This window comes from Manacus vitellinus, unplaced genomic scaffold (genome assembly GCF_001715985.3).
Source record: "Manacus vitellinus isolate BGI_N305 unplaced genomic scaffold, ASM171598v3 scaffold_4_pilon, whole genome shotgun sequence".
NCBI lineage: Eukaryota > Metazoa > Chordata > Aves > Passeriformes > Pipridae > Manacus > Manacus vitellinus.
The window spans coordinates 35,194,863-35,220,867 of record NW_021940604.1 but is presented as its reverse complement, the minus strand read 5'-3'; the positions used below and the strand labels follow the sequence as shown (position 1 = coordinate 35,220,867).

Genomic DNA, 26,005 nt, shown 5'->3' with positions numbered 1-26,005 from the left:
CTAAAAAGTGTTTTTGTACTTTCTTAAAATTTGCATTTGGTGAGAAACTGCATCTGGCTTCATTTGGAAACTGAGCAAATAGTGAAACTGTTTCAAGACTGGATGCTATTACTTCTTTTTTTTACTCAATAAATATTTTTGAGTGTGTTACACATGAAATCATATGACTAACCCGTACTGCCACTTCATCCATTTGCAATGTATATGGCTTTTTAGTATGTCCTTTGGCTCCTTGTTTACTGGGTCTGTGTGAGGGGTTGAAACTACTACACTGTATTTAGAGGTAGTTCTGTATCTTCCTGATCTTTACATACATATTCTCCATTTCTTGGTTCCCTGTCCCTAACTTTGTCTCTGGATCTTGGGTGTGCTGCAGTGTAGTTGTTGCAGTTGGAAGCTCAGTTCCTGTTGAGTGTGTGTGTAACAACCTGTGGCTGTTTTTAGGTCTTTGCTGTCTTTCAGATTTTGAACACACAGCCCAGTGAAATTGATGGCAAATGCTTTCTTTAAAGGTAGTTGTGCAACAGATTAAGAAAAAAAGGAAACTGAATACTTGCTTGTGGTTGAACTTTGGCATGAGTAGAAAGACTACTGGCAAATCATGACAATACACAGGCAAATATGCCATTAGTGTATTTTTTTAATCTCCAAACATCATAACAAGCTGATACATTTAGAAGTGCTTGCCCTCATTCACAAAGTAATCTTCAAGCTTTTTTGTTCTGTTTTTATTGCTATATAGGAATATTTTTACTGATTTAATGAAAACTCTGTTTCTGGGATGTCATAAGCATGAGGCAAGATTACAGGGTGTACTGATTCATTTACTTTTCAATGTCTAACTATTCAATTTCTGAAACACAGGCACTTCTTCAGGATTGGAGAGCTGCCTTTCTTGGGTCTCATGGGATCATCTGAGGTAGTCTGACCCTCATCCACCTTACCTTTTTGACAAGGTGTCATGGTTTGAGATAGCCCCGAAATCCAATTCCCTAGCTCTATTCCCCCTCCCACATCTCAACCTAATGTGAGATGGGTTTTTCCAGACAAAAAGTGGGGGAAAGGGAATATATTACAATGACTGTACAAATAAATACCATATCCCATAATACACACAATCACAACTATCTCTACCATGACATATGTATTTACAATGGATCAGATCTCTTCTCTCCTCCAAATAAAAGTCCAGGAGGGAAAGAAGGACAGATCCCTTCCAGTCCTTAAGCAGCAGCATCTTCTAAGGCAGCGATCTGTCTGTCCTCTCCACATGCAGCAGCTGATAGCTGGATTTCTGCCAGCACTCATGAGGGAGGTATCCAAGCTCCCTCGGCCCCCTTGACACAGGCAAAGGGGTCTTCCGTGGGCTTCGTAACCCCAGACAAGGTCGTTTCACCACGTCATATCACAAAGACACAAGAGGGGGGTCTTCGTGACGGTCTGGTATCTCCAGGAGATTCAAACTTGCAGGGCCTCTGTGCCCTGTCTCTCAGGCTGCCACCGTGGCAGCAGTGCGAGGGTGGGGGGAGCCAAGGTCAACTCCCCCTGCATTCCATCTGGCCATCCCGGTCCAGCTCCAGGATGTCTTTTGAGCTTCTTAGCTCCTCTCTCTCTCTCTCTCTCCGGTGCTGCATGTCTAAAACTCTTCTCCTTAATAGGAGTCCATCTCCCTCTTCTCCAAGAGGGTCTCCAAGGGAGTTTTGGGGAATCTGGTATCAGTCTTACCCCCAGAACTCTGTCTCTCAGCTGCTGGCTCTCTTTCTCCTCGGCTCTCCTTCCAGGAGTCTTCTCTGTGGTGCTGCATGTTGTTCCTGCTGCTCCTCTGGTTCAGGTTCTTATCTGTCCTGGCTCTTAGCCAGTCTCTGGACGCTGCATCTCTGCTTTCTGCTCTGTCTCCACTGCCCAGGGTGGAGAGAAACATCTCCCAACAAACTACAAACACTTAGCCCAGTCTAACACTGTTCCAAGTCTCTGCAGTCCCCCCATCTGGGGCTGGGGGGGGGCCCAGAGGGCCCAAGGGGCTCAGAGCCCCTACCTCGTGGCTCTACAACATGGCCACCTCTCCAACAACCAAACTACAACTCATCTCTTCTGGTGAGCTTGTGATATGTTTACATTTTTGCAGGAGTGCCCATTGGACAGAACTTCAAAACTTCCAGGGGTTTCCACCCCTTGGGGTCTACCACTTTTCTTAGCCTCTGGGGGAAAACAAAGTCCAAACCACTACACAAGGCATATCCATTCTTCAGGAAAGATTTTCTCCATAGTAGTGCACATTGAACCTTGAGCAGTTAAGCAGCACACTGGAAATGTAAGTTTGATGCATACTGTTGCGACTTTAAATCAAATTTATGCGGAAATTTATTTTTCTTTTTGTCTACTGTATTTGGCAAGCTATAACTGCAGGAATAATGAACCTTTGACATTGGTGAGTGTGCAAGTTTCGAGCTGGCTTCCCACCAAACCCCCGAAACTCGACAACAGGGACCTGCTTCCCAGAGAGGGAAGAGAAAAGAAAACGACCCAAACAGCCAAAGCTATAGCAAAAATATATACATATATATATTTTACATATGAGACAGATACACACAACGAGAATACCACACACCACAATTCCAGAAATCCCAAACAGCTCCCCAAAAAGGGAAGAGGGGGAGGGAGAAGGGAGAAGGACAAAAAGGGGCAAAGACCGAGCAAGTCAACCAGCCAACTGAAGGCAAACTAGCAAAAATCTCACCACTTCCCTTCGAACAGGCAGGATGGCTGGACACGGCCCAGCGCTCTCCCGTCACGCGTGGCAGATAACAGCAGTCACTGTAGGCCTCAGCTCCAGATAAGCCAGACCGAGACAGGGACCCACCGTTCTCGAACCTCGCCGGAAAGGAAGAGAGCGAGATCCCTCCCGCTGGCTTTATTTATACCTCAAGTTACGTAAAGGAATAGCATGGAATACTTCCGTGATCACTTTTCTAGTTCCTTCCTGGTTATAAGCTGGTCTCCAGGAAGGCCTAGAGTGAAACCATCACATTCTCCACCCCTTATTCCATACTATTTCTTTACATAACACCTATGTCTCACGTTCGCCTACATCCCGCGCATATGTATACACATATGCATATATATATAGTTCTTGTTGGTCTCTCGGCACAGTTGTCTCGTCGTTGGAAAATCAATACCAATGTCAGTTCAGTCCAGATCTTTGGTCTCCTCAGTCACAATTACAGTTCTGATTTATGGCTGTTTCATCACTGGACTGTCTCATCACTGGATACCAGCATCAGCTTAGTTCAGGTCTCTCTCTCTCTCATCTGGTGACTGGCTTCCTGTAAAAACACAACTCAGGACATACAATTAGTTTTTCCCCAAGGCTAAATTTCCTTGAGGCACACACTGGATGACTCCATCCTTCCTCATTATCCACCACGTATTTCCTGGCCCTTGAGCAAAGACAATCCCACGAATGGGTTTGTCTTGGCCTGAGGCAGGGGTAACCCAAACAGCTTTCCCTAGCATTCCCCTCAAATGGATTGCTGGAACTTTATCTCCATCAACAATGTGAAGGGATTCTGCTTGTGCGGGGCCAGCTCGATTGACAGAACCCCTGGTGTTAACTAGCCAGGTAGCCTTGGCTAAGTTCTTGTCCCAGTTTTTATAAGTCCCCTCACCTAGTGACTTTAGAGTTGTCTTCAATAATCCGTTATATCTCTCAACCTTCCCAGCAGCTGGTGCATGATAAGGAATGTGGTACACCCATTCGATACCATGTTCTCTCGCCCAAGTGGTGACTAATTCATTTTTGAAATGAGTCCCATTGTCCGACTCAATACGTTCTGGGGTCCCGTGTCTCCACAGGACTTGCTTTTCAAGGCCCAGAATGGTATTCCGGGCCGTTGCGTGGGGCACTGAAAAAGTCTCTAACCATCCTGTTGCTGCTTCCACCATGGTAAGTACATAGCACTTACCTTGACGGGGTCTGTGGCAGTTTGATATAATCAACCTGCCATGCCTCTCCATACTTATACTTATCCCACCGTCCACCATACCGCAGGGGCTTCAGTCTTTTCACCTGCTTAATAGCGGCACAAGTCTCACAATCATGGATAACTTCAGAAATGATATCCATGGTTAAATCCACCCCTCGGTCTTGTGCCCATCTGTGGGTGGCATCTCGGCCCTGATGACCACAAGCATCATGGGCCCATCGAGCCAGAAACAGCTCTCCCTTCTGCTGCCAGTCTAGGTCTACTTGTGACACTCCTATCTGTGCAGCTCGGTCCGCTTCTCTGTTGTTATTGTGTTCTTCATTAACTCGCTTCTTGGACACATGGGCATCTACATGGTGGACTCTCACATTCAGACTCTTCACTCTGGCAGCAATGTCCTGCCACAAGTCAGCAGCCCAGATGGGTTTTCCTCCACACCTCCAGTTCATCTTCTTTCATTGGTCTAACCATCCCCATAGGGCATTGGCTATCATCCACGAGTCTGTGTAGAGGTAGAGTCTTGGCCATCCTTCTCGTTCGGCAATGTCCAGGACCAATTGGACGGCTTTGAGTTCTGCAAATTGACTCGACTCGCCTTGACCCTTGGTGGCTTCTGCCACTCATCGGGTGGGATTCCAAAGGCTGCTTTCCACTTCCGGTTCCTTCCTACAATACGGCAAGAACCATCAGTGAAAAGGGCATATCGCCTTTCTTCATCTGGCAGCTGATCAAATGGCGGAGCTTCTTCAGCTCGGCTCATTGGCTCTTCTTCTGCCAGACTGAAGTTCCCACCTTCAGGCCAATTGGTTATGATTTCCAAAATGCCAGGGCAATTCGAGTTCCCGATTCGGACACGTTGCGTAATCAAAGCGATCCACTTGCTCCACGTGGCATCGGTGGCGTGATGTGTAGGGGGCACCTTCCCTTTGAACATCCAGCTCAAGACGGGTAATCGGGGTGCCAGGAAGAGCTGTGCTTTGGTGCCAATTACCTCTGAAACTGCTCGTATACCTTCATATGCTGCTAAGATTTCCTTTTCCACAGGGGTGTAATTGACCTCAGAACCCCTGTAGCTTCGGCTCCAGAAACCCAGTGGTCGCCCTCGCATCTCGCCGGGCACCTTTTGCCAGAGGCTCCAGGAGGGACCTTTATCTCCAGCTGCAGTGTAGAGTACATTCTTTACATCTGGTCCCGTTCTGACTAGTCCAAGAGCCATGGCATGTGCAATTTCTTGCTTGATCTGCCTGAAAGCTTGTTGTTGCTCAGGACCCCACTAGAAATTGTTCTTTTTACGGGTCACAAAGTAAAGAGGGCTCACAATCTGACTGTATTCTGGGATATGCATCCTCCAGAAACCTGTTGCTCCCAGAAAAGCTTGGGTTTCTTTCTTGTTTGTGGGTGGAGCCATTGCTACAATCTTGTTGATTATGTCTGTTGGTATCTGGCGTCGTCCATCTTGCCATTTCACCCCTAGGAATTGGATCTCTCGGGCAGGTCCCTTGACTTTGCTCTTCTTGATAGCGAAACCGGCCTCGAGGAGAATCTGGATGATCGTCTGTCCTTTTTTGAAAACTTCTTCTGCTGTATCCCCCCATACAATGATGTCATCGATGTACTGGATGTGTTCGGGAGCCTTACCCTTCTCTAGTGTGACCTGGATCAGTCCATGACAGATGGTTGGACTGTGTTTCCACCCCTGGGGCAGTCGATTCCAGGTGTATTGAATGCCCCTCCAGGTGAAAGCAAACTGTGGCCTGCACTCTGCCGCTAAAGGAATGGAGAAAAACGCGTTGGCAATGTCGATGGTGGCGTACCACTTTGCTGTCTTGGACTCCAACTCGTACTGGAGCTCCAACATATCTGGCACGGCAGCACTCAACGGTGGCGTAACTTCATTTAAGCCACGATAGTCTACAGTCAGTCTCCACTCTCCATCGGACTTACGCACAGGCCAGATGGGGCTGTTGAAGGGTGAATGGGTTCTGCTGACCACCCCTTGGCTCTCCAACTTTCGGATCATTTTGTGGATAGGGATCACAGCATCTTGGTTTGTCCGATACTGTCGTCTGTGTACAGTTGTTGTGGCTATTGGCACTTCCTGATCTTTAACTCGCAGTAATCCTACAATGGAAGGGTCTTCTGAAAGGCCAGGAAGGGCAGACAATTGCTTGGACTCCTCTTCAATCACCGTGGCTATACCAAAAGCCCACCGGTACCCTTTCGGGTCCTTGAAGTATCCTCTTCTTAGGTAGTCCATACCAAGGATGCAAGGGGCTTCTGACCCCGTCACAATGGGATGCTTTTCCCATTGGTCTCCCGTCAAGCTCATGTCCGCCTCTACTACTGACAATTCTTGAGACCCTCCTGTCACTCCAGAAACAGAAACAGTCTCGGTACTCTTATGCTCCGAAGGCATTAAAGTACACTGGGCTCCAGTATCTATCAAGGCCTGGTATCTCTGAGGATCCAATGTGCCAGGCCATCGAACCCACACAGCCCAGTAAACTTGGTTATCTTCTTGGTCCCTTTCCTTCTCCTGGCAGAAGGCAGGGCCCCTCTATTGGTCTTGATCAGAGCATTCGTCGTCAGAGTCTGACTTTGACTTCTTAGACTTTTTGCCGTTGTCGAAGTGGACCTCCATCTCCTTGTGCCTCAGCGATCGCAGTTTCTCTTCTAAGAAGTCTCCATCTACTACATAGACAACTTTCTTGTCAGTGTCCTTTCGCTTCAACTCCCTCACTCTGGCTTCAAGCTTAGAAGTGGGTTCACCATCCCACTTCTTCATGTTTTGTCCTTTACTACGAAGGTATGCCCATAGTTGGTTACGTGACCGACGCTTAGAGTTCTCTTTCCTTCGACGTGTGACAGGGATCGTGAGCGAGATCGAGACCAGGATTGAGGTCTAAGCCGAGGTCGTCTTTGTCGATCCCGCCGTGATCTTCCCATTGGCCTTTCTCTGTAATCTCTATACCTTCTGTCCTCTCTGTCTCTAAGGTCGTCTTCATATCTGGAATATTCATAATCTCCCTCCATTCTTTCCCTATCGTAGGTGCGTCGGTACAGGGGATCGAAGGAGTCTTCCATATTTTCCTCTATGGTTCTTATCCAAGCACACATAGTGTCCACGCTTGGTTCCTCCATCTTTGGATTATATACGGGTATCAAGCAGGAAATATATGGTTTAGGGGCACCTTGAATTACCTTTTTCCACATTGGTTGCGTGCAGGGAACATTCTCAGGAACTTGGATGTCATAATAATCTGGATCAGAATAGATGATCTCCAGCATGGCCAATTCCCGTAGGTATTGGATACCTTCTTCTTCAGTCCTCCACCTTCTTGAAGAACTCTTCAGGGACTCCTTAAATGGGTATTTCACTCTCATCGTGTGGAGGATTCGGAGCCAAAGACTGGACGCCATTTTCTCCCTTCCCATTTCTTGCTCTATCACAGGGTCTCGAGCAATGGATCCCAATTGTTGTGCTTCATCACCTTCAATTATATGACTATCAGCTCCCTTGTCCCAACATCGCACCAGCCAGGTGAGGACTTCTTCACCAGGCAAACGCATATAATCTCTCCGTAAATCTCGAAGCTCTCTTGTGGTCAGTGATTGTGTAATTTCACTTTCTTGCATTATTTCTTGTCCATCTCTCCCACGTAGAATCTTTTCCACCTCTCTCTTTACTCTTCCGCTCCTACGTGGGACTGCTCCCACCTCCTCCCTATATCTCTCATGTGGAGGTGGGGACTGGGCATGCCGTGGGGATAAGCTTCTATATCGTTCGTGGCATGGAGATGGACTTCTACGCCATTCACGCCGCGGAGTTGGACTTCTACACTGTTCATACCGTGGGGATGGACTCCTACGCCGTTCGTGATACCCAGCGGGTGGAGGTAGTGAGTAATCTTTCGTGTGCTGAGATAAGGGCTTCCTCCTCCAATCATTCACACCTCCAGGAGAAGGTTGGGTCTGAAGGGGTAGGAATAATTCTCCCTCTGATTGAGGGGGATGCTTTGGCTCCTTCTTTGCGTCTTTTGTAACACTGAATGTGTAGTCAGGATATAAATCATCAAGCAACAATATACCACTGGCCGTTTGTACTGTTGCTTTCTTTTCTCTTGATACTGCTCTATATTCCTTTGGGCGTGCCCCTAGTTCTTTTGGACGTGCTCCTTCCCGTGTAACCGTTTCTTCCTCTCTGGCAGCTGCTTCTTCTCCTCCAATCTCTCCTTCCTCAGTCACAGCCACTTCTTCCTCTCTCGCAGTCGTGCCTTCATCTCTTGCTGTTGCTCCTTTGCCCATTGCTGCCGCTCCTTCGTCCATTGCGTCTTGTGTGGATTGGATAGGTTCTTCTGTTCCTTTTTCTTCTTCTTCTTCTCTTTCTTCTGTGCGTTCTGGTTGCGGAGATGGGTCCGTAAGTTCCTTGATCTCCCTTACCCACGTCTTCTTCTTCTTAATAGGGGCAACGATGACTTTCCGGTTCTTAGCTTGAGTCCCAGTTCTAGTGGATTTAGTAGAAACGGCATTGACTTCAAGTTGTGTTTGGACCCCAACTTCTGTGGACCTAATAGGGACATCACTGGTTTCAAGTGGCGTGGTTTGGGTTTCTGTGTCGACCTTAACCTTTTGAAGGTGGTCTATGGCAGCTCGATAAGCATTAGCCAGGCCCCAGCACAAAGCGGAGAATTGCATATTCGGATCTTTGTAGGAAAAACACCCTTCTGCCAAACAGTGGGCCATCTCACCAGAATCAAACATTTGTTCTGGTGTGAACTCCCAATTAATGGGGGGTGACACATGTCCTACTAATCTACCGAAATCTCCCCAATCTCCATGCCACCCGGGGACTGGCCTGTCTGCAGCCCTTTCCAAAGTTCCAGCGAGTCCCTTTGAGGCGTGATCTTTCCTACAAGAGGGAAAGCAATACAACACCATTCTTCCAAGTTTAAGGAGCACTTCCAGTACCTTTATCAATGACAGTACTGTTGCAACAAAATTTATATAGTAATTAGAGCCGATTCTAACCATGGGGATCCCCTTTACCAAACCTTTGATGTCAAAATTAAAGAATGGAAGCAATTCGTTCCATCCATCCTCAAGGTCTGGACGTCTCCCTATAGGGTAGCCTAAAACAGGTATAAAGATGGCTAGAATAATAAGACAAATTAATGAAACAGCCATTGTTTTTGTTATTATTTCTTCTTGATCCCAAAATAACCCTTTGTTTATATAAACAAAGTTTTCTTGGCTGCTTTCCCAGACTCTGGCAGTGTTCCCAGACCTGTTCCCAAAACAATAGATTGGTTTGCAACACAACACCGAACTTGGCTGTCTTCCCGGAAAATGTTTATCAAAACAAGCCAAACTTGACCAAAATATCCCACTTCTGACACCAAAAATGTTGTGCAAGTTTCGAGCTGGCTTCCTGCCAAGCCCCCTGAAACTGGACAATAGGGACCTGCTTCCCAGAGAGGGAAGAGAAAAGAAAACGACCCAAGCAGCCAAAGCTATAGCAAAAATATATACATATATATATTTTACATATGAGACAGATATACACAACGAGAATACCACACACCACAACTCCAGAAATCCCAAACAGCTCCCCAAAAAGGGAAGAGGGGGAGGGAGAAGGGAGAAGGACAAAAAGGGGCAAAGACCGAGCAAGTCAACCAACCAGCTGAAGGCAAACTAGCAAAAATCTCACCACTTCCCTTCGAACAGGCAGGATGGCTGGACACAGCCCAGCGCTCTCCCCTCACGCGTGGCAGATAACAGCAGTCACTGCAGGCCTCAGCTCCAGATAAGCCAGACCGAGACAGGGACCCACGGTTCTCAAACCTCGCCGGAAAGGAAGAGAGCGAGATCCCTCCCGCTGGCTTTATTTATACCTCAAGTTACGTAAAGGAATAGCATGGAATACTTCCGTGATCACTTTCCTAGTTCCTTCCTGGTTATAAGCTGGTCTCCAGGAAGGCCTAGAGTGAAACCATCACAGTGAGGAAAATATAGTCTGTTTAAAAAAACAAAATCCATCTGGGTATTGTTAGCAATTACAGTTGTAATGAGAGGTTGAGGTATTACTGAACATGAAGTAACTTTCTTTTGGTTATCTTGGTGCTTCAGGTTATGGAGAATCTGACTTCACCTATACTTGGAGGGAATGGGTAGTGTTCAAGGACAGATCTCTAAGGATATTCTCACCCACAAAGAGGAGATTGGAGTATCTGATTCCCCGTAGTCCTTTCTACTGTATTTTCAAAAGGCAAAACTGCAGTGTGTGCCAAAATTTTCCTTATGAAATGAATAATTGTCATCTTTAGAATGGCACGTGGACAGTCTTTGCTATAGTAATCACGTACATAATTTTTAGCAGCATGATCTCCAGAAGATGGGGCAGTCTACAGACCCACTCTCAGAACAGCCTAAGTTGACTCTTAGGGAGAAACAGATATTAAAGGAAGTTCCAAACAAGTATTGAAAATTACATTGAATAATTAATAATGAATTAATAATTTCTTTTTGAAGATAAATGAGGAGAGCTTTTTTTTTGTCTCAGCTCAGAGAAATAAAAATTGTATTTCAGATACTACTATTTAGCATATAGTCTCTAGCTTTCATAATTATTTTTTTCTGTACAGGTCTTACTTGCAGCTATATTTGGGGGTATGCTTGCTTCTGCTTTACTTAGACCACTGAAAATATTTCATTTTGTAAAGGAAGGGACCATTTTCAGAACTTAGTGCATTTTTTACTTTTCTGCAAAAATATTCAAGTTAGGTCTTAAATGTCTCTCCAGACTCTTAAGGTGCTAAGACATCTTCATAGATCGTGCTTTTGCCAGATTAAGTCTTGGAGTTCACACAAAGAAACTGTACTTTGAACCTGCAAAACTTCTATATAGACAAGAGCAGGCTTAATATTCTTGGTGTGCCATTTCTAGTACAGGATGAACATGAAATATGGCTACTATTGCTAGATAAGCAAGCTCTATAAGCACAATAATCTTTCTGATTTATGATCTCTGCTTGTGGAAAGCTGAGTGGTGCTCTTAAAATAATGCCATCTTGTAGTGACTAATGCTCTAAAAATTAATTGTCAGAATTCCTGAGAGTGGTGCCTGGTTTCTTTTTTAAATAGTGGGGTCAGAGGTGAATGAACTTAATTTATCCCATTCAATTCTTTCTCTATCAATAATTCGTCTAAAAGTAGATCTAATGTTTCTGAGCCTTCCGGCAACTTTTCGTCGACCTTTTATACCCGAGTACCAAAGGAACAATGACCAACAATTCACTGTAAAACTAAACTTACTCTTTCTTTGAACCTATTTAATTTGTCCCAAGTGCATTACCTTCCCTGTTTCTGGGCCCAGCTTCCCAGTAATCAGAAAGTCAAATCCCCTGGATATGCACTTCATTCACCAGTTTTTAATATTACAGTTCTCGTGATCATTAGGGGCATGGAATGTTGATGTTGGAAAAGCTGTGATCAGTGTAAAAAATTTTGATTGTAACCAAAAAGGGAAGTAACTGCATCTCTGTAATAGATTGCCAGATGTGCATAGATGGTAAGGAATATAGAAACTTATGTTAATGGTTTTTAGAATATAAATATATTATTGTGACTGGAAGGGGATGTAAACTGGGAAGGTGTTTAAATTATGAAAAAGCTTGATTGTGCTGCATCTGTTTAAATTACTGAATTTTTTTTTTCCTTTCACTAGCTGTGCAGAAAAAAACCTGCAAACTTTCCATGTATCCCCAACAGGTGTTTTACTGTAACAGTGGTTTTCAGCATTTATTGATTGGTGGAGCTCTCAAGTCTTCTAATGTAGTGTTGGACAATTATAATTTCAGTATAGTTTAATTTGCTGTGTCTTTGCTAGTCCGTGTTGATCTGAATCTGTCACCCTTATAGTCAACAGATCCCTCTTGAGTACCACTGCACTATGATATATTAATTGAGACTTGAGAGTGAGGAGCATAACACTTCTTACATTTTAGACATGTTACAAACTGCAAATCTAGATTTAAATTACCATATGATAGCTAAGTTACTCTTTCAAAAGACTCAGAAAAAATCTTCTAATTTTTCCAAAATACCAAGTTCAATGATACTCACTGTTACCTTAACTTTGTTTTTTCATCTTTTTGCCAACATTCTTTCTTTTTCAATGCGCCACAAGAAACCTGTGTGCATCCCACCCTGTTTTGTAATTAGGTAGGAACTTCTAAGCTCTTACCTAGTTAGTTTGTTCTTTAGAAAGAATCCTGTGTCTGGCAGACTTTCCTTTTTTGTCGTAATATCTTTTCACACTTCTGTTACACTTTCAAGATCGTGACTCTCCATCCTTGTGGTGAGACAATCCCTAGGTCCTCTTACTGTCACAAACTGTGCAAACTAAGGCTGTAGATGAACAGTGTATCTTTCAAGGTATGTATTTGTTTTCTTACTGATAAAATTTATTTATCCTGAAATGTCTTCAAGCAGAGATGTGTAGTTCATCCCTGTCTCATCACAACCTTAATGAATAATTCTGGGTAAGCCTAAGCAGAATCGTTTCCTTTACTTCATATGTAAAAGCAGTGGTAACTTTCAAATATTTGTCTGTCTTCACTGCTAACCATGAGAGCAGAGGTTTGGAGTTGAGTATTCATCTTTGACTTTGCCCATTCCCAGCCAATTTTGTTCACACTGCTCCAACACAATTTTAACTGCACTGAAGCTTTCTAAGTTAGTGTTCAGATTAATTATAGTGAACAAATTTGGGAGTCAAAAGTAGGCATACAGAGAGGTTTGTACAGCATACCTATGAGTGAGGAAAACTATCTTTTTTTGTTAGCAAGCTGCCACCCATGTCAACAATGCTATTGTGACTTTTGAAAACGTAATATAACTTATTCTTTTGGAAATATGCACAAGAGTGCTCTTCCTGAACAGAGACACTATAGGAAAGTTAACCATACATAGTTTTGTCTTAATGTTCCTAATATTTCCTTTTGTAAGCCTCAAATTATTCCAATTACGTGTACACACTTTATACTAGTTGACAAAGTTCATGTTTGCCTTAGAGTTCTCCCAGCCTGCACATATATCTATCTGCACAGGCTTTTCACAGGCTTTTTATATCTTTGTTTCATAGAATCATAGAATGGTTTGAGTTGGAAGGGGGGATGCTATGGGTAGGGACACCTTCCACTAGACCAGGTTGCTCAGAGCCAAATTTCACCTGGTCTTGAACACTTCCAGGGATGGGGCATCCACAACATGTGGATGAGCAACATGTTCTAGTATCTCACCACTCTCATAGTAAAGAATTTCTTCCTAATATCTAATCTAAACTACCATCTCTCTTTGAAGCCGTTCCCCTTTATCCTGCCACTACAGGCTCTTGTAAAAGGTCCTTCTCCAGCTTTCTTGTAGGCCCTTTTAGATACTGGAAAACTGCAATAAGGTCTCTCCAGAGACTTCTGTTCTTCAGGCTGAACAACCCAGCTCTTTCCTACTGTTTTCATAGCAGAGGTGTTCCAGACCTCTGATCATAGTGCATTCTGATCAAAGGTATTCTGAGATCATAGTGTGACCTGGGAAGGGGGATGCACCACCACATCATCTTCAGTGCCCTCCTCTGGATCTGCTCCAGTAAGTTTATGTCCTTCTTATGTTGGGGTCCCAGAGCTGCTGGCCACAGTATTTCAGGTGGGGGTCTCATGAGAGCAGAGTAGAGGGAGAGAATCATCTTCCTCAGCCTGCCAACCAAACTTCTTGTGATGCAGCCCAGCATACAGTTGACTTTCTGGGCTGCAAGTGCACCCTGCTGGGTCACATTGAGCTTCTTGTCCACCAACACCCCCAAGTCCTTTTTTTCAGGGCTGATCTCAACCCATTCTCCACCCAACTTTTCTCATCTTCTGATTACTGTCTTCTGGCTAGCTCTCCCCTCCATCATCAGTTTTAGTTTCTGAGTGAATTATATTTCTTAATATAAAGCAGACATTTCAGCTGTCTGTCAGAATTAATAAAAAAGTTGAATATTATTTATTACAAGCAATGTGGTATAGTAATTTGTTATATATCCCTACTGGTTCACTTGTTTTCAGCGATTTGTCTTTATTTGTGTAATCTCTTAGAATGAATCATTTTGGATAGACATCTAGGTGGTAAAATTTTGCAACAGCAAAAGAGAACTAGGACAAGGAACGATTTAAAAATGCTTGATTTAGGAGCTAAGTGGCATAAATAAGTGTACCACACGTCAATAAGTGCTGCTTCAGAGATGGATAATGTTAAAATTGAGACATAACAAGAATGAACTGATATTCTTTATATCAGTTATACATTTATTATGCTAAATAAAAAATATCATGTCTGTTACTGAGCGAAAGTAATACTAAAATGAGTGATAAGTATCTCTTATGTCTTAAAAGTTATTTCTACATAAGTTATATCTGTAAGTTTAACAATATTAAAAATAATATTGTTAAAATTTCAATTTTATAGTGTTGAATTTTCTTTCCCTATGAAAAATGCTTCTTTAAGGGAGGTGTGTGTGTGAGAGGTGACACATCTAAGGTACTCTAACCCAGCCTTATGGATGCCATCAAATGAAAGTCTGTCCTTGTCTTTCCTTCCCCTTGTCCATATGCTGACACAGTTGAGAAAGCAGAAGAAACATCAAGCAAAATGGTAAAAGCTCTTCCCGCTTTTTATGTAGTTTTCTGTTGGGATTTGTCCCTGAGCCAGGTCACTATGAAGTCTGAAGTGCTCATTCTATTGCAGTTTATTCAAGTGAGGTAGTAAGAGTGTGTAGCTGGGAGGAGGACTGTCTCTTAGCCAGCCTAATCTACACGTTCAGGATGTAGTTTAATGCAATAGACTCAAAGCTATTTCAGGCAATCCATCCTACCCCCCATTTTGTTGAAACACTGAATGTACCTTACTGGTAAGGGCTACTGTGTAACATGGACTAGGATTTGGGTGGATCAGTTAAGAACCAATTCTTTTTGTTCATCAAAGTTGTCTTCTGTGAAGAGGTTTACTCTTAAAACTACCATGACAAAAGGGTTAATAGAATATTTGTGACATAATGTACTTGAGTCTCAAGCTGCAAATTATACAGGAGAGGCTTTCCCATGGTAATTCCAGTGAAGGTGAGCTACAGTAGGGTTCTCTAATAACTTCCCTGTTTTTTTTAACCTTGTGTCTGCAGATGGAGGAGGCGGACCTAAGTGAAAGAGGATTGCCGCAAATCGCATCAATCATGAATAGAGTTAGAAACTTGAAAAACAAATACAGAAATGAAGACAATATCACAGATGAACTTAACTGTACTAAAATCTCAGCTGATACAACAGGTATTTGGTTTTGTTATTCTTTTGTCATTCTGGCAACAGATCTTAACTTTAGACTGAGTGAAAAGATATAGCATTCAGTATTAAGGACCACAGAGTAAATTTTGTTCCTCTTTGTTTCTTAACTGCGTTGCTCTAATCTTGTTTAAAAAATAAAATCAGTAATTGTCTTGTGGGATAGTATTTTCTTTCATTCATATTTGCCTTTTTAATCAATCATTTTTTGTTTTTATGTCAGATAACTCTGGAACTGTTAATCAAATAATGATGACAGCAAATAATCCAGAAGATTGGCTGTGTTTTTTGCTTAGACTAGAGAAAAAGGGTGTTCCTCAGATGGATGTTAGCCTACTGAATAGACTCATTGGTCGTTACAGTCAAGCGGTGACTGCATTGCCTGCAGAAAAGTACAGTGAAGATGAGAGCTATGCTCGCATCCTTGTGAGATTTGCTGAGTTGAAAGCGTAAGTATAAATTTTCAATATAAGAACTCATCGTTCTGTGCTTGAACTATGACAAAAATACCTTCTTTTGTAAGTGGTTTCTGCAACAAATTATCATTGAGTGTGTATGTCTTCTTATTGGCTGTTTGAAACTGAGCAGCTTTGGTGAGTCAGCTTATCAGTTGTCTCCACAGTGCTTGCATTTTTTGTATATGCTAATAAGCATATACAAAGATTGTTTGGAACTGTTTGATTTAGAGGTGTTAACACTTTCTTTTTTCTTGGTTCTATATGTAAGGTGCATGGGCAAAAGCAGGAGACTATATTTTTTCAGTTTTATACTACTATGCTTTCTCCCTTGCTAGTACTCCGCGCAGTTAAATTAAATTAACTAGGTTAGGATAGGAAGAATGTCTCAGAACATTGTTCTGTACTTCCATACTTGGAAAATTAATTTTGATTGTAGTAATTTATTGCTTTATTCAGTCCAGACTTGAACAGTGTGGTTGTTCAGATGTGTTCAGACGTAATTTAGGGCAGGGTTATAATGTGATTTTTTTCCATAAGGGGTTCTTCTGAAATATCTTGAAACATCATTACAGCAAATGTTTTGATGAAGAACTGTAGTTGAATATTGCAGCAATATAACAATTATTGCTGAGCAGGTAGTCTTCCAGTGAACATGGCTAGTCTTTTTCTTGTATGTCCTTCCTCTATTTGACTTTTTGGCATGTGGCTTTGTCTTCCTGTATAATTGTCTACTCTTTGTACTGTCATTTACATGGGTCTTGCTACATCACTGTTTACTAAAAGCGTACAGTGGAAGTAATCTGTTGAATCCCCTGTTGAGAAACAAACAGAACTGAATAGTGGCCTTCTTGTGAAACCTTAGTATCTTGAAGAAGTAAGGTGTTTATGTGTAATTGGAATAAAGAATCTCTTCCAGAAAGACTCCAAAGATACTGAGAGATAGCATTCTTGTTTAAATGTTAATTACTTTTCCTCAGAACAGAAACTGTGTAACATAGGCTTCTGGATCATACTTTGTGGAATTTCTTTTCCAGAATAGAAATTGGAAGCTCTTATCCAGTCACATCTTTTATCTCGTTATAGGAGAGTTTAAGTTCAGAAAGATTATTTCCCTAGTCACTTGGATCTATTTCCACTTGATCCTTAGAACATGGCTGAAAAGCAAATACTTCTAAGGTGTACATAAGAGTTCAGTATTCTGTGTGTTGTATTGCAGAAAGTAAAACTGAAGGTGCTGTCAGATAATATGTCCAGTTAATATGTATGTTAATGTGTCAGTTTGTCTAGCACTATGTATTTTGTCTGTGCTTGGTTTTAGCTCCTGTCAAAGAAAATCCTGTCATCTCATGACTTCCTAGAGTGCTTCTGGTTTATTTTTTTAGCTATTGCAAATAAAGCAACACTAATAGGTGCTCTGATGATGCTGCCTTTGGTGGGAGAAGAAATATGCTTTTCAATAGAGTTCTGCTTGCCGTTCTCCCACATGTTCCATCTAAACAAGGTGGAAAAGAAAGTCAGCATCACAAACTTCAGCACCAGTGGCAGTAGTTTGAGATTTTGGTGTCTATTGCCATCAACATTTTCTTCTGATCATAGAATCATAGAATGTTAAGGGTTGGAAGGGATGTTAAAGATCACTTAGTTCCAACCCCTTCTGTCATGGGCAGGGACGCCTCCCACTAGACCATGTTGCTCAAGGCGTCATTCGACCTGGCTTTGAACACTTCCAGGGTTGGGGCATCCACAACCTCCTTGGGCAACCTGTTCCAGTATCTTACCCACCCTCATAGTACAGAATTTCTTCCCAATATGTAGCCTAAATTTCCCCTCTTTCAGTTTGTACCCATTATTCCTTGTGCTATCACTACAGTTCCTGGTGAAGTGCCCCTCTTCGACTGCTCTATAGCCCCCCTCCAGATACTGAAAGGTTGCTATGAGGTCTCCATGCAACCTTCTCTTCTCCAGGCTGAACAGCCCCGATGTTCTCAGCCTCTCTTGAGAGGAGAGGTGCTCCAGCTGTCTAATTGTCTTTCTGGCCTTCTGGATCCCTTTCCCCACCCACGACGTGGGGGAGCCCAGTTCTAGTTCCATCTCCATCTGAAGAACCATTCTGACGTCTTGAGGGATGGGGAAAGGGAACTCCAGCGCCAGGGGTTTCTCAGGCCCCAAGCCTGGAGGGGAGAGGTGCCCTCTCCTCCCCCCAGCACCCACGTAGTTCCATGGCAGGCACAGAGACAGCACACCGGCATGGAGAGGAGGCAAGAGAGAGTTTATTGTTGGGGATGTTACATTTATAGGGTTTAGGAGGATTCACAAAGTAACCAATTAGAAGTTTCAAGGGGTTTACAGAAACACCCAATCACAGGAAGGGGTTAACAAGGTCCAATGGGAAACACCTTAGGACACCTTCCCAGGACATTCCTGCATGGGAGATAACAGTTGCTGTGGGGGGTGTTGGGAAGAAGAAACACGTGTTTGCAAAGAGACTACCAAAAGCCATTTTAAGACATGTTTAAACAAGTTTCTCATCAGATTTAGTGCTGCACTGACCCTTGTCTGGACTCTTGCCAACAGATCCATATCCTTATGCTGGGGGTCCCGAAGCTGAACACATTGTTTAAGGTGGGGTCTCACAAGAGTGGAGTAGATGGGGAGAATCACCTCTTTTGACCTGCTGGCCACACTGCTTTTGATGTAGCCCAGGATACATTTGGCTTTCTAGGCTGTGAGTGAACGTTGCCAGCTCATGCTGAGTTTTTCATCAACCATCACCCCCAAGTCTTTCTCCACCCAATGAGTAGGTGTGAAATTGGATTATTCCATTCTTGGCACTGGACCTTTATTGTCCTGGTATCTTCTCTAGCTGCAGTCTGCTTTGCCAGTACCTTTTGACCAATTATGATAGTAAGGTTGTCTGAAGAACCTTTGAATGTACTCTGAAATAGTCAAAGGCAAACAGTGCATCTGTGTCTCATCTGTATTGTACATTAATCATGCCAGGCCTGCTCTCACATAATGCTTCTGACTATAGCACAGTGCCACCAAGTGTGTGGCACTTGATGCCTATTGCTAGTGCATTGGGTCTTGTTCTTTGTATTGCTATCCAAACTGTTACTGCTTTCTATTGGAACTTAAATTTTAACATAATCTTGGAAAGTGAATGTAATTCATGTTACAGCCTTATTTCTTTGGCTCAGACTGCCTGTAGATGGGTTGTTCCATGCCTGTCTTATTGCTTTGGGTGATCAGAGATGAGTTCACTAAACTTACTGGAGTCTGGTAACATGCCTAAACTATGATAGATTATCTCATTCTTAATTCCACAGAATTCTGCTGAAAATACGTTCTCTTTTGTTTTTCATGTTGTATTTTTCTGTACTTTTATTTTGAATCATTATCATAAATCTTTTCCTCTTCCCACTTTTAAGTGGTACCTTTGCTTACCTGTTGAGGCAGGTGGAATTTTGAAAAGAATTCCTTTATCTCTTGATTATGGATGTTGCTAGTAAAAGTGTTATGCTCTTTTTTTTAATAATATTAAAAAGGGAGAGTGAGTTTGTTGAAACATAAGGTTAATTTGTTATTTCATAGTGAGGTAGGTTTAGGCCTTTTGTATCTTGATTAGTATTAACGTAGGCTGTAGTTCTTCTAGAATATTTAAATGTTGGTGTACTGTGTGTGAGCACTATCCTACTTAGCAATCTATAGCTGAATGTAAAACTAGGATTAAAATTTGGTGAAAATGAACAAACTATGCAGTGTGAAATATCTTATCTGGACTTTGTGGCTTAGTCTCTACATTTTGAAGTATACCATGCTTGCCACTGCTTCTTCTGGCATGTCTGCAGAAAATAGACTTAATCCACATTGTGCTACCGAATTTCACTGATGAGACTGTGTTGTCTAGGAGTAGGGGGAAAACTGAGTTACCTACATCTGGTAAGGAGTTGGTGTTCCCACAGAACCCTTAATAGAGGTGGTTATTGGATAAATGCTCTCATTGTGTCCTGGTTTTCTGGTCCTATGGTATTTTAGATGTACCTGCAGAAATAACTTCTTTCAATGACCTACATCTCTGCTAAGGGAATCTGACTGTTTGGGTACAGTTGCAGAGGCTCTTCATTGTAGAACAGCTCAACCTCTAGCAGAAGTTTGTAGTTCAATATTGATTTTATGTAAGGAATTGCTGCAGGCTATAACTAGTAGTGTATATAATGTTTCTTCTGACTTGATTAATATGATACATTTTTGCATTCTTGGTATTCCTAAAGCAATCTCCTTGTCCTCTGCCTTGCAACCTCCTTGTATAGGAGTAGTTGTGTCTACAAGAATGGTGATGTTTCTCTGGAAGGGCTACAGGTGGGTGTTCTGTACTGGTTAGTGGGTGCTCCAAGGGAAAATATCAGCATATTTTGAGGCATTATATAAGCAGTAACAAGGAATGAGTCCTTCAGCTTTCTCTTCTGGGTTTGAACATTTTCTGGATTTTTTGAAAGGTTCAGCTTTATGTATTTCAATTATTAGCTTTCTAAGGTTTGTTGCGTATTTGTAGTACGCTGATTGTTCTAAAGGAGAGGAAAATCTTTAGCTATAGATGGTTTGTTTTTCCAGAGTTATCTAAAGCCATTATTCAGCACATGGAACTTGTTTCTCAAGCTCTTCACCTTTTATAACTATTAATATGCTGTCTTTACAGTCTTCAGGATCCAGAGGAGGCACGGGACCAATTTCATCTGGCCAGACTGAACTGCAAGAAATTTGCTTTTGTGCACGTGGCTTTTGCACAGTTTGAGCTATCACAAGGTGTGTAAAAAAACTTGTTTGGTGTTGCTGTTCTGTGTTATTCTAGGTTTTGTTGTCATCAACTTCTTCTCTGTTACATTATTTGCAAGGAAACTGGTAAGTATTAAATCAGAAAGGAAAAAAAGTTGGATTTTCTTTTTTTGAATGAAATTTATTGAGAATGTGGGTTCATTTTTGAATGAAAATATGCACACTGTTCATGATAGTGTTTTCTCCTTTTTAGAAATAACTTTCAAACAAGACGAAAACTGTCAGTATTTTCTCTTTTTTTAGCTTAGATCTTGCAGTGGAAGGTTTTTGAATAAGGCTGTTGCTGCATTGAAGAGCGATGCTCAAATTTGGGTGATGATTTCCCTTTAGATACTTTGTTTGCTTATGGAACAAATTCTGTCTTCTTCCAAACAGCAACTGTAGATTCTTGATATGTTTTTTATTAAACCAGAATACACTATCAATGTGCAGTTTGGTTGCCTGGTACTTGGTAGCAAGGCTGTGTTGCCTGCCGGTAGGGTATTTTTGGGTTTCTTTTCCTTCCATGGGTGATTTGAACAGTGATCTCTGTCACCCTGTTTATTTCTTCCTTTAACATCTTGCTCTATACAGAAAGACAAGCACATCCCATTAAAACTGTTTTCTTATTTGAAAAGAAAAGGCTTGGTGGATATATCTTAATTTTTTTTTTGTGATTTGTTTTTCTTTGTTTGTTTGGTTTTTTTTTTGTTTTTTTTTTTTTTGTATCATGCAAGCTGTTGTATACTGCCTAGTATGAGAACTCCCCAAACTTAGCTACAATAAATAATTAAATGAAATTAATCTGCCTATTCTACACACTGGATTCTGAATACATTTTACATTTTTATTTCTCTTCATTTACTTCTGTTTATTTTCCACTGGTAGTGGTTTTCTCTATAAATTTTTCACTCCAGTACTATTTTTTAACTGTATTTTAGGATACAATTTAGATGTTCAAAGGTGTCCCATGACACAGAGCCATTTTGTTAAAATCAATAATAGATACTCATTTATCCTCTCACATCTTCCAGTTTTTCTTAACTGATAAGTTTATTTGTAATGGAGCAGGACAGTCTGTGGAAACCCTCCTCAAATACATGCTATGTAAAATAATTGATGGAGGAAGTTTACTGAATATGACTCTACAGGATGGGGAGAAGACAAAAATTTGCATATTGTGACTTGAAATTACAGTCTCTCTGTTTCACATAAATCAGTTATCTGACCAGTCTTGTTCTAATATAATCTTGTGGTATTGAACTTCTAAACAGTATTAAATAAGCTAATTGTTGCTTAGTGTAGCTAATAATTTGCTTAGTGAGCACTGTATGTTTATTTAAACAGATAATAAGACACTAATACTGCAATAATAAAGATATTGTTAAATAAGTGTAATAAAACCTATTGTGTAATTTAAGTGTAGAAATATTGCTACAGGTTACCAGTGACTAAATTCATCCTGTAGCTGTGGGATGTTTTCATGCAATAGTTTATCTTACTTTGACAGCAAGTAGTTAACGTAAAATGAAGTCCTAATCCCAAAGGAAATAAGCCAGTTATGATTGGCTTTGTATCTCCAGTGTGCTCTCTGATTTGTATCTGTTACCCTTGAGCTGATCTAGGTGTCACTTGGAAATGTGTATGAGGCTGTAGTGTCCCTGCTGGGTGCTTCAAAGAGGATTAACGGAACATGTGATTTGTACAGTGTTACTTAAGAGGGCCCTTCCTTTTTCACTGAGTGTGTCCAGCTTAGGCCAGAGGGAAAGGAGGAGAGTAGTGCTTTGTTGCCTCCTCATCCCAGTCATTTCAGCAGTGCTTTGGCACACCTGTCAGTATTTCCCTTTGCATTAAGAATGCAAAGTTAGTTGTACATTCACTTCCTTGGCTCACAGTTTTGCTCCAGATAAAGCTCAAGTTGAAGTTATGAAATTAGAGTTGGCAAATTGATGTCGATTTCTTAATAATTGAATATTGATGGTCTGAAAATGGAGTGCCATTTTGCTTTTTTTTACTTAAATACTAACTACCATTTCGTTTAAATAGGTCAGATGAGGATCTGTCTTGTCCTTACTTGGGTGACTTGGGTAGTATACTTGAAGCAAAATTTGCTGTGAATTGGTCAGAACTCGTAACCGTAGATAAAACTCTGCTTTTGGCTATGTAAAATGTTATGCTAAGGTGGATGAATCAGGCTTTTGGTATGTGGCAAAGTGGACTGATTGAAACTCAGAAATACTTCTGACTTTACTTTTGTGCTTTGGATCCTCATCTGTTAAGGGGGATGAAGCAGTTAATTTTTCACACGGGTGTTGGTGTCACGCTCTTTCTTACTCAATGAGACATATAATAATAGGAGGAATTACTTTCGAGTAGCAGGTCTTGTTGAAGCAATGTGTGGTTACTAAATATAGCCAAAGGTAGAACCACAGAATGCTGGTTAAGGATTCTTAAAGCCCATGCACTTGCTAATGATTTGCGAGAAAAAACAGTGTTTGACTATATGGTTAAAAACCAAGTTACAACAAATAAGCACAAAATAGATTTAAATGAAAGCATAGCCAATCTAATTTTGGTGTTTCCTTGTTTTGGTGTCTGACATCACCCATTTAGTATTCTTAAAATAGGTTACTTAAAGCATGAGTTCTTAATATGTACACTGCAGTCCCCCCAACCTGAACTGCAGGCAGCATTGACATCTAACTTGAGTTACTGGTGGGGTTTTGAGTGCTGGAAACATGGTGCTCTTAAATATGCTGCTATATAATATTAGAAATAATTAAGTATAAATGTATGTGGTACCGGTAAGAACAAAGTGGCTGATGTTCTGCTGCTTTGAAATTGAGGAAGAACAGCATTTGAGATTTCAGGGGCATTGACAACTGTAACAAAATATTGCATCATTTTGCACTGATGCTCTTTAAACCAGGGAACATATTATGGTTGCAGTACTCTTCTTTCCTTATTTGACTTTTACTTTTTTTAATGGTTGTATGCGTGCGTGTAAATTGACGGCTTCTGATATGTTTTGTTAAAACACTCCCTTTTCCCTCCCAGCTCTCTTCAATATTATCTGCTTATGGCATTTAGTAATGTCTAAAATTGTAATGAAACCATATCTTTGCTTTTCACTCCTCTTTTCTTAACTGTAGTGCTGCCTGGAGTAGTGATGTTTTATTTAATAGCTGCTTTTAAATTTGGTTTCTATTAAGTGCACTAAAGATGTTTTATATATGTAATAAAATTTTTGTGTGGTCAGATCTAAATGGGAGTTCATAAAAGTTGTATTTCCTTGCCGATACTACAGAAAAAGTGGATTTTAGAATATTTTGTACTTCCTTACAGTTCCTGTAACACTAAAAAGTACTGAAAATGCATATTTTGTGACGTGGTGTTCAACTTAATGTGAAAAATTGACTTACATGATTCACTTTTAACTTGTTCCAGGCAGTATCCTTAAAGTGAATATGTAAGGGGAGAAGTGCCTCATGAACAATGGCTTCATAGAATGATGTATATATAAGATAGCATGAATATAACCAGCTCATTAAAAAACAACATTGCCCTGGTGTAATTGTTTTTCACTTACTTGATTTCTAACTCTGTGTTTCTTACTACTTAGAAAATGAGAAGAAGTGTAAGCAGATCCTTCAGAAAGCTGTGGAGTACTCTGCTGTTCCACTAGAAATGTTGGAAACCGCTCTGCAAAACTTTCATTTGAAAAAAAAGCAGTTACTTTCAGATGAGGACAAGGAGAATTTAGCAGGTAACTGCAGTTTCTTAAAATATTAGTTGAGTTTATACCTATTGTAATATTAGATTGGAAAAAAATCTGTAGTGTTTTTCCCTTCCAGATAAGAACTCAGAATCTGCTATTGTCTAATAAACAGATATATTTATTTATCTTATCAATCTTACTCCATCAGTACTCTTTTTTATCTTCAGTGCAGTGATAGTAGTTCCCAGTGGCCATGGGATAGTGGGTTCTGTAATTCTGCAGAGGGTGTTCCTCTGACTGTCATTACATATTTGTAGTTTGTAATAGAGGCTTACAGCTGGAAGTGTGAAATAAGAGCTGCTCTTGGTAGAGAAGAAATAGAACTGAAGCATACAGACTAAACCATACAGATAGATTACTTGGAGGTGTATCTTCTGACACACTGAGGAAGTGCTGGTGGTCATTTCAGTGAAGTCAAATCTGGGAAAAATAATCCATTTCAACTTTATTTTACATATGGACAAAACCTATGTGTTTATCAGTACTAAAGTGCTTGGCTATATCGTAAAACATAACTGATCCTGATTGCTGGGTATATAATTCAATAAGGGAATAGTTATCTATTGAAGTTTTCAGGAGATAAATTTGTTTGGAGTGGAATTGAGCAAAACACGTGGTTTGACTTAAATACTGAAGTGTGTGTAGCTAACTCTTCCAAGAGTGTTGTCAAACACTTCCATGTTTTCGCATTGTATAAGGACAGAATGTAATTTCCTTAGGGATATATTTTCACAAGTGTGGTTTGAGATTTGCCTGTCTCCTATTGAACCAACCTCTGAGTGAAATGCTAGTTGGGCACAGGGAGAAACTCAAACATTTAGGAACAGTTGTAATATTCAGATATAGTATTAGTTTTTAATCAATTTTATTTTCTGTCCTGTTCCATTTTAGCTGAGGGAATGCCTCTGAGAGAACACATGGCAAAACCCTGTGTGCCAATTAGGAAGCAGTGAACTTTGGGGCAAGTGTAGGCTTATTTAGTTTTTCACCTACATGAGCTTGTAACATTAGGTACTTTTGTAAAATGCTAAATCGTAGCTGAGTTATTTAGAGATAAAAATTCAATATATGTTTTATTTTCACAAAACTCATTATTAATGTAAACAGGAGTTGAATTGACACTTCATTATAAGATTAATGTGCAACTTCATATAACTTTTGCCAGAACTTCAATAACCAAGCAAGATTTTCTACTGGATTAACATGGGCTGTTGAATGAGCTGAATGCTTGATATTCCCTGACCTCACACAGCTCATAAGACCACTCTCAAATTTGCTATCAATGAAATCAACTGATTTAATTTAACCCAAATAATTGCTTAGAACAATTCAGTTGAATTTACCTGATATGAATTAGGGATTATTCTGAAGTGTCCTAATCTGAATGATTCTAACTATTTTCCTTACAGTATCAAGCACACAGGAGTCTGGACTTCAGAACATAGTTGGAAATCACAGAAGCATAAAAAGAAATGATTCTGGTGAAAATTCTACTCTTAACAAACTTTTTTCTGGGTAATGTCTTGATTTCTTATTTAATTTCTTAAAACATAATTTAAACCAAAACCAAACATGCACACTACAGTGTTGCTTGTTTGGTTTTGA

The 26,005-nt window shown here is 41.0% G+C and overlaps 1 protein-coding gene across 1 annotated transcript in view; it reads left to right on the top strand.

The window, feature by feature from the left end:
* The first annotated feature begins 492 nt into the window (after positions 1–492).
* TTK (TTK protein kinase) overlaps positions 493–26,005 on the top strand; it is a 42,635-nt gene continuing 17,122 nt past the window's right edge. Inside the window, exons 1-8 of the mRNA XM_029962859.1 lie at positions 493–512; positions 865–956; positions 2,233–2,311; positions 15,196–15,340; positions 15,576–15,801; positions 20,507–20,613; positions 24,245–24,388; positions 25,810–25,915. Of these exons, the coding sequence (XP_029818719.1) occupies positions 15,196–15,340; positions 15,576–15,801; positions 20,507–20,613; positions 24,245–24,388; positions 25,810–25,915 (728 nt within the window). The 5' untranslated portion in view covers positions 493–512; positions 865–956; positions 2,233–2,311. The remainder of the gene's footprint in view (positions 513–864; positions 957–2,232; positions 2,312–15,195; positions 15,341–15,575; positions 15,802–20,506; positions 20,614–24,244; positions 24,389–25,809; positions 25,916–26,005) is intronic.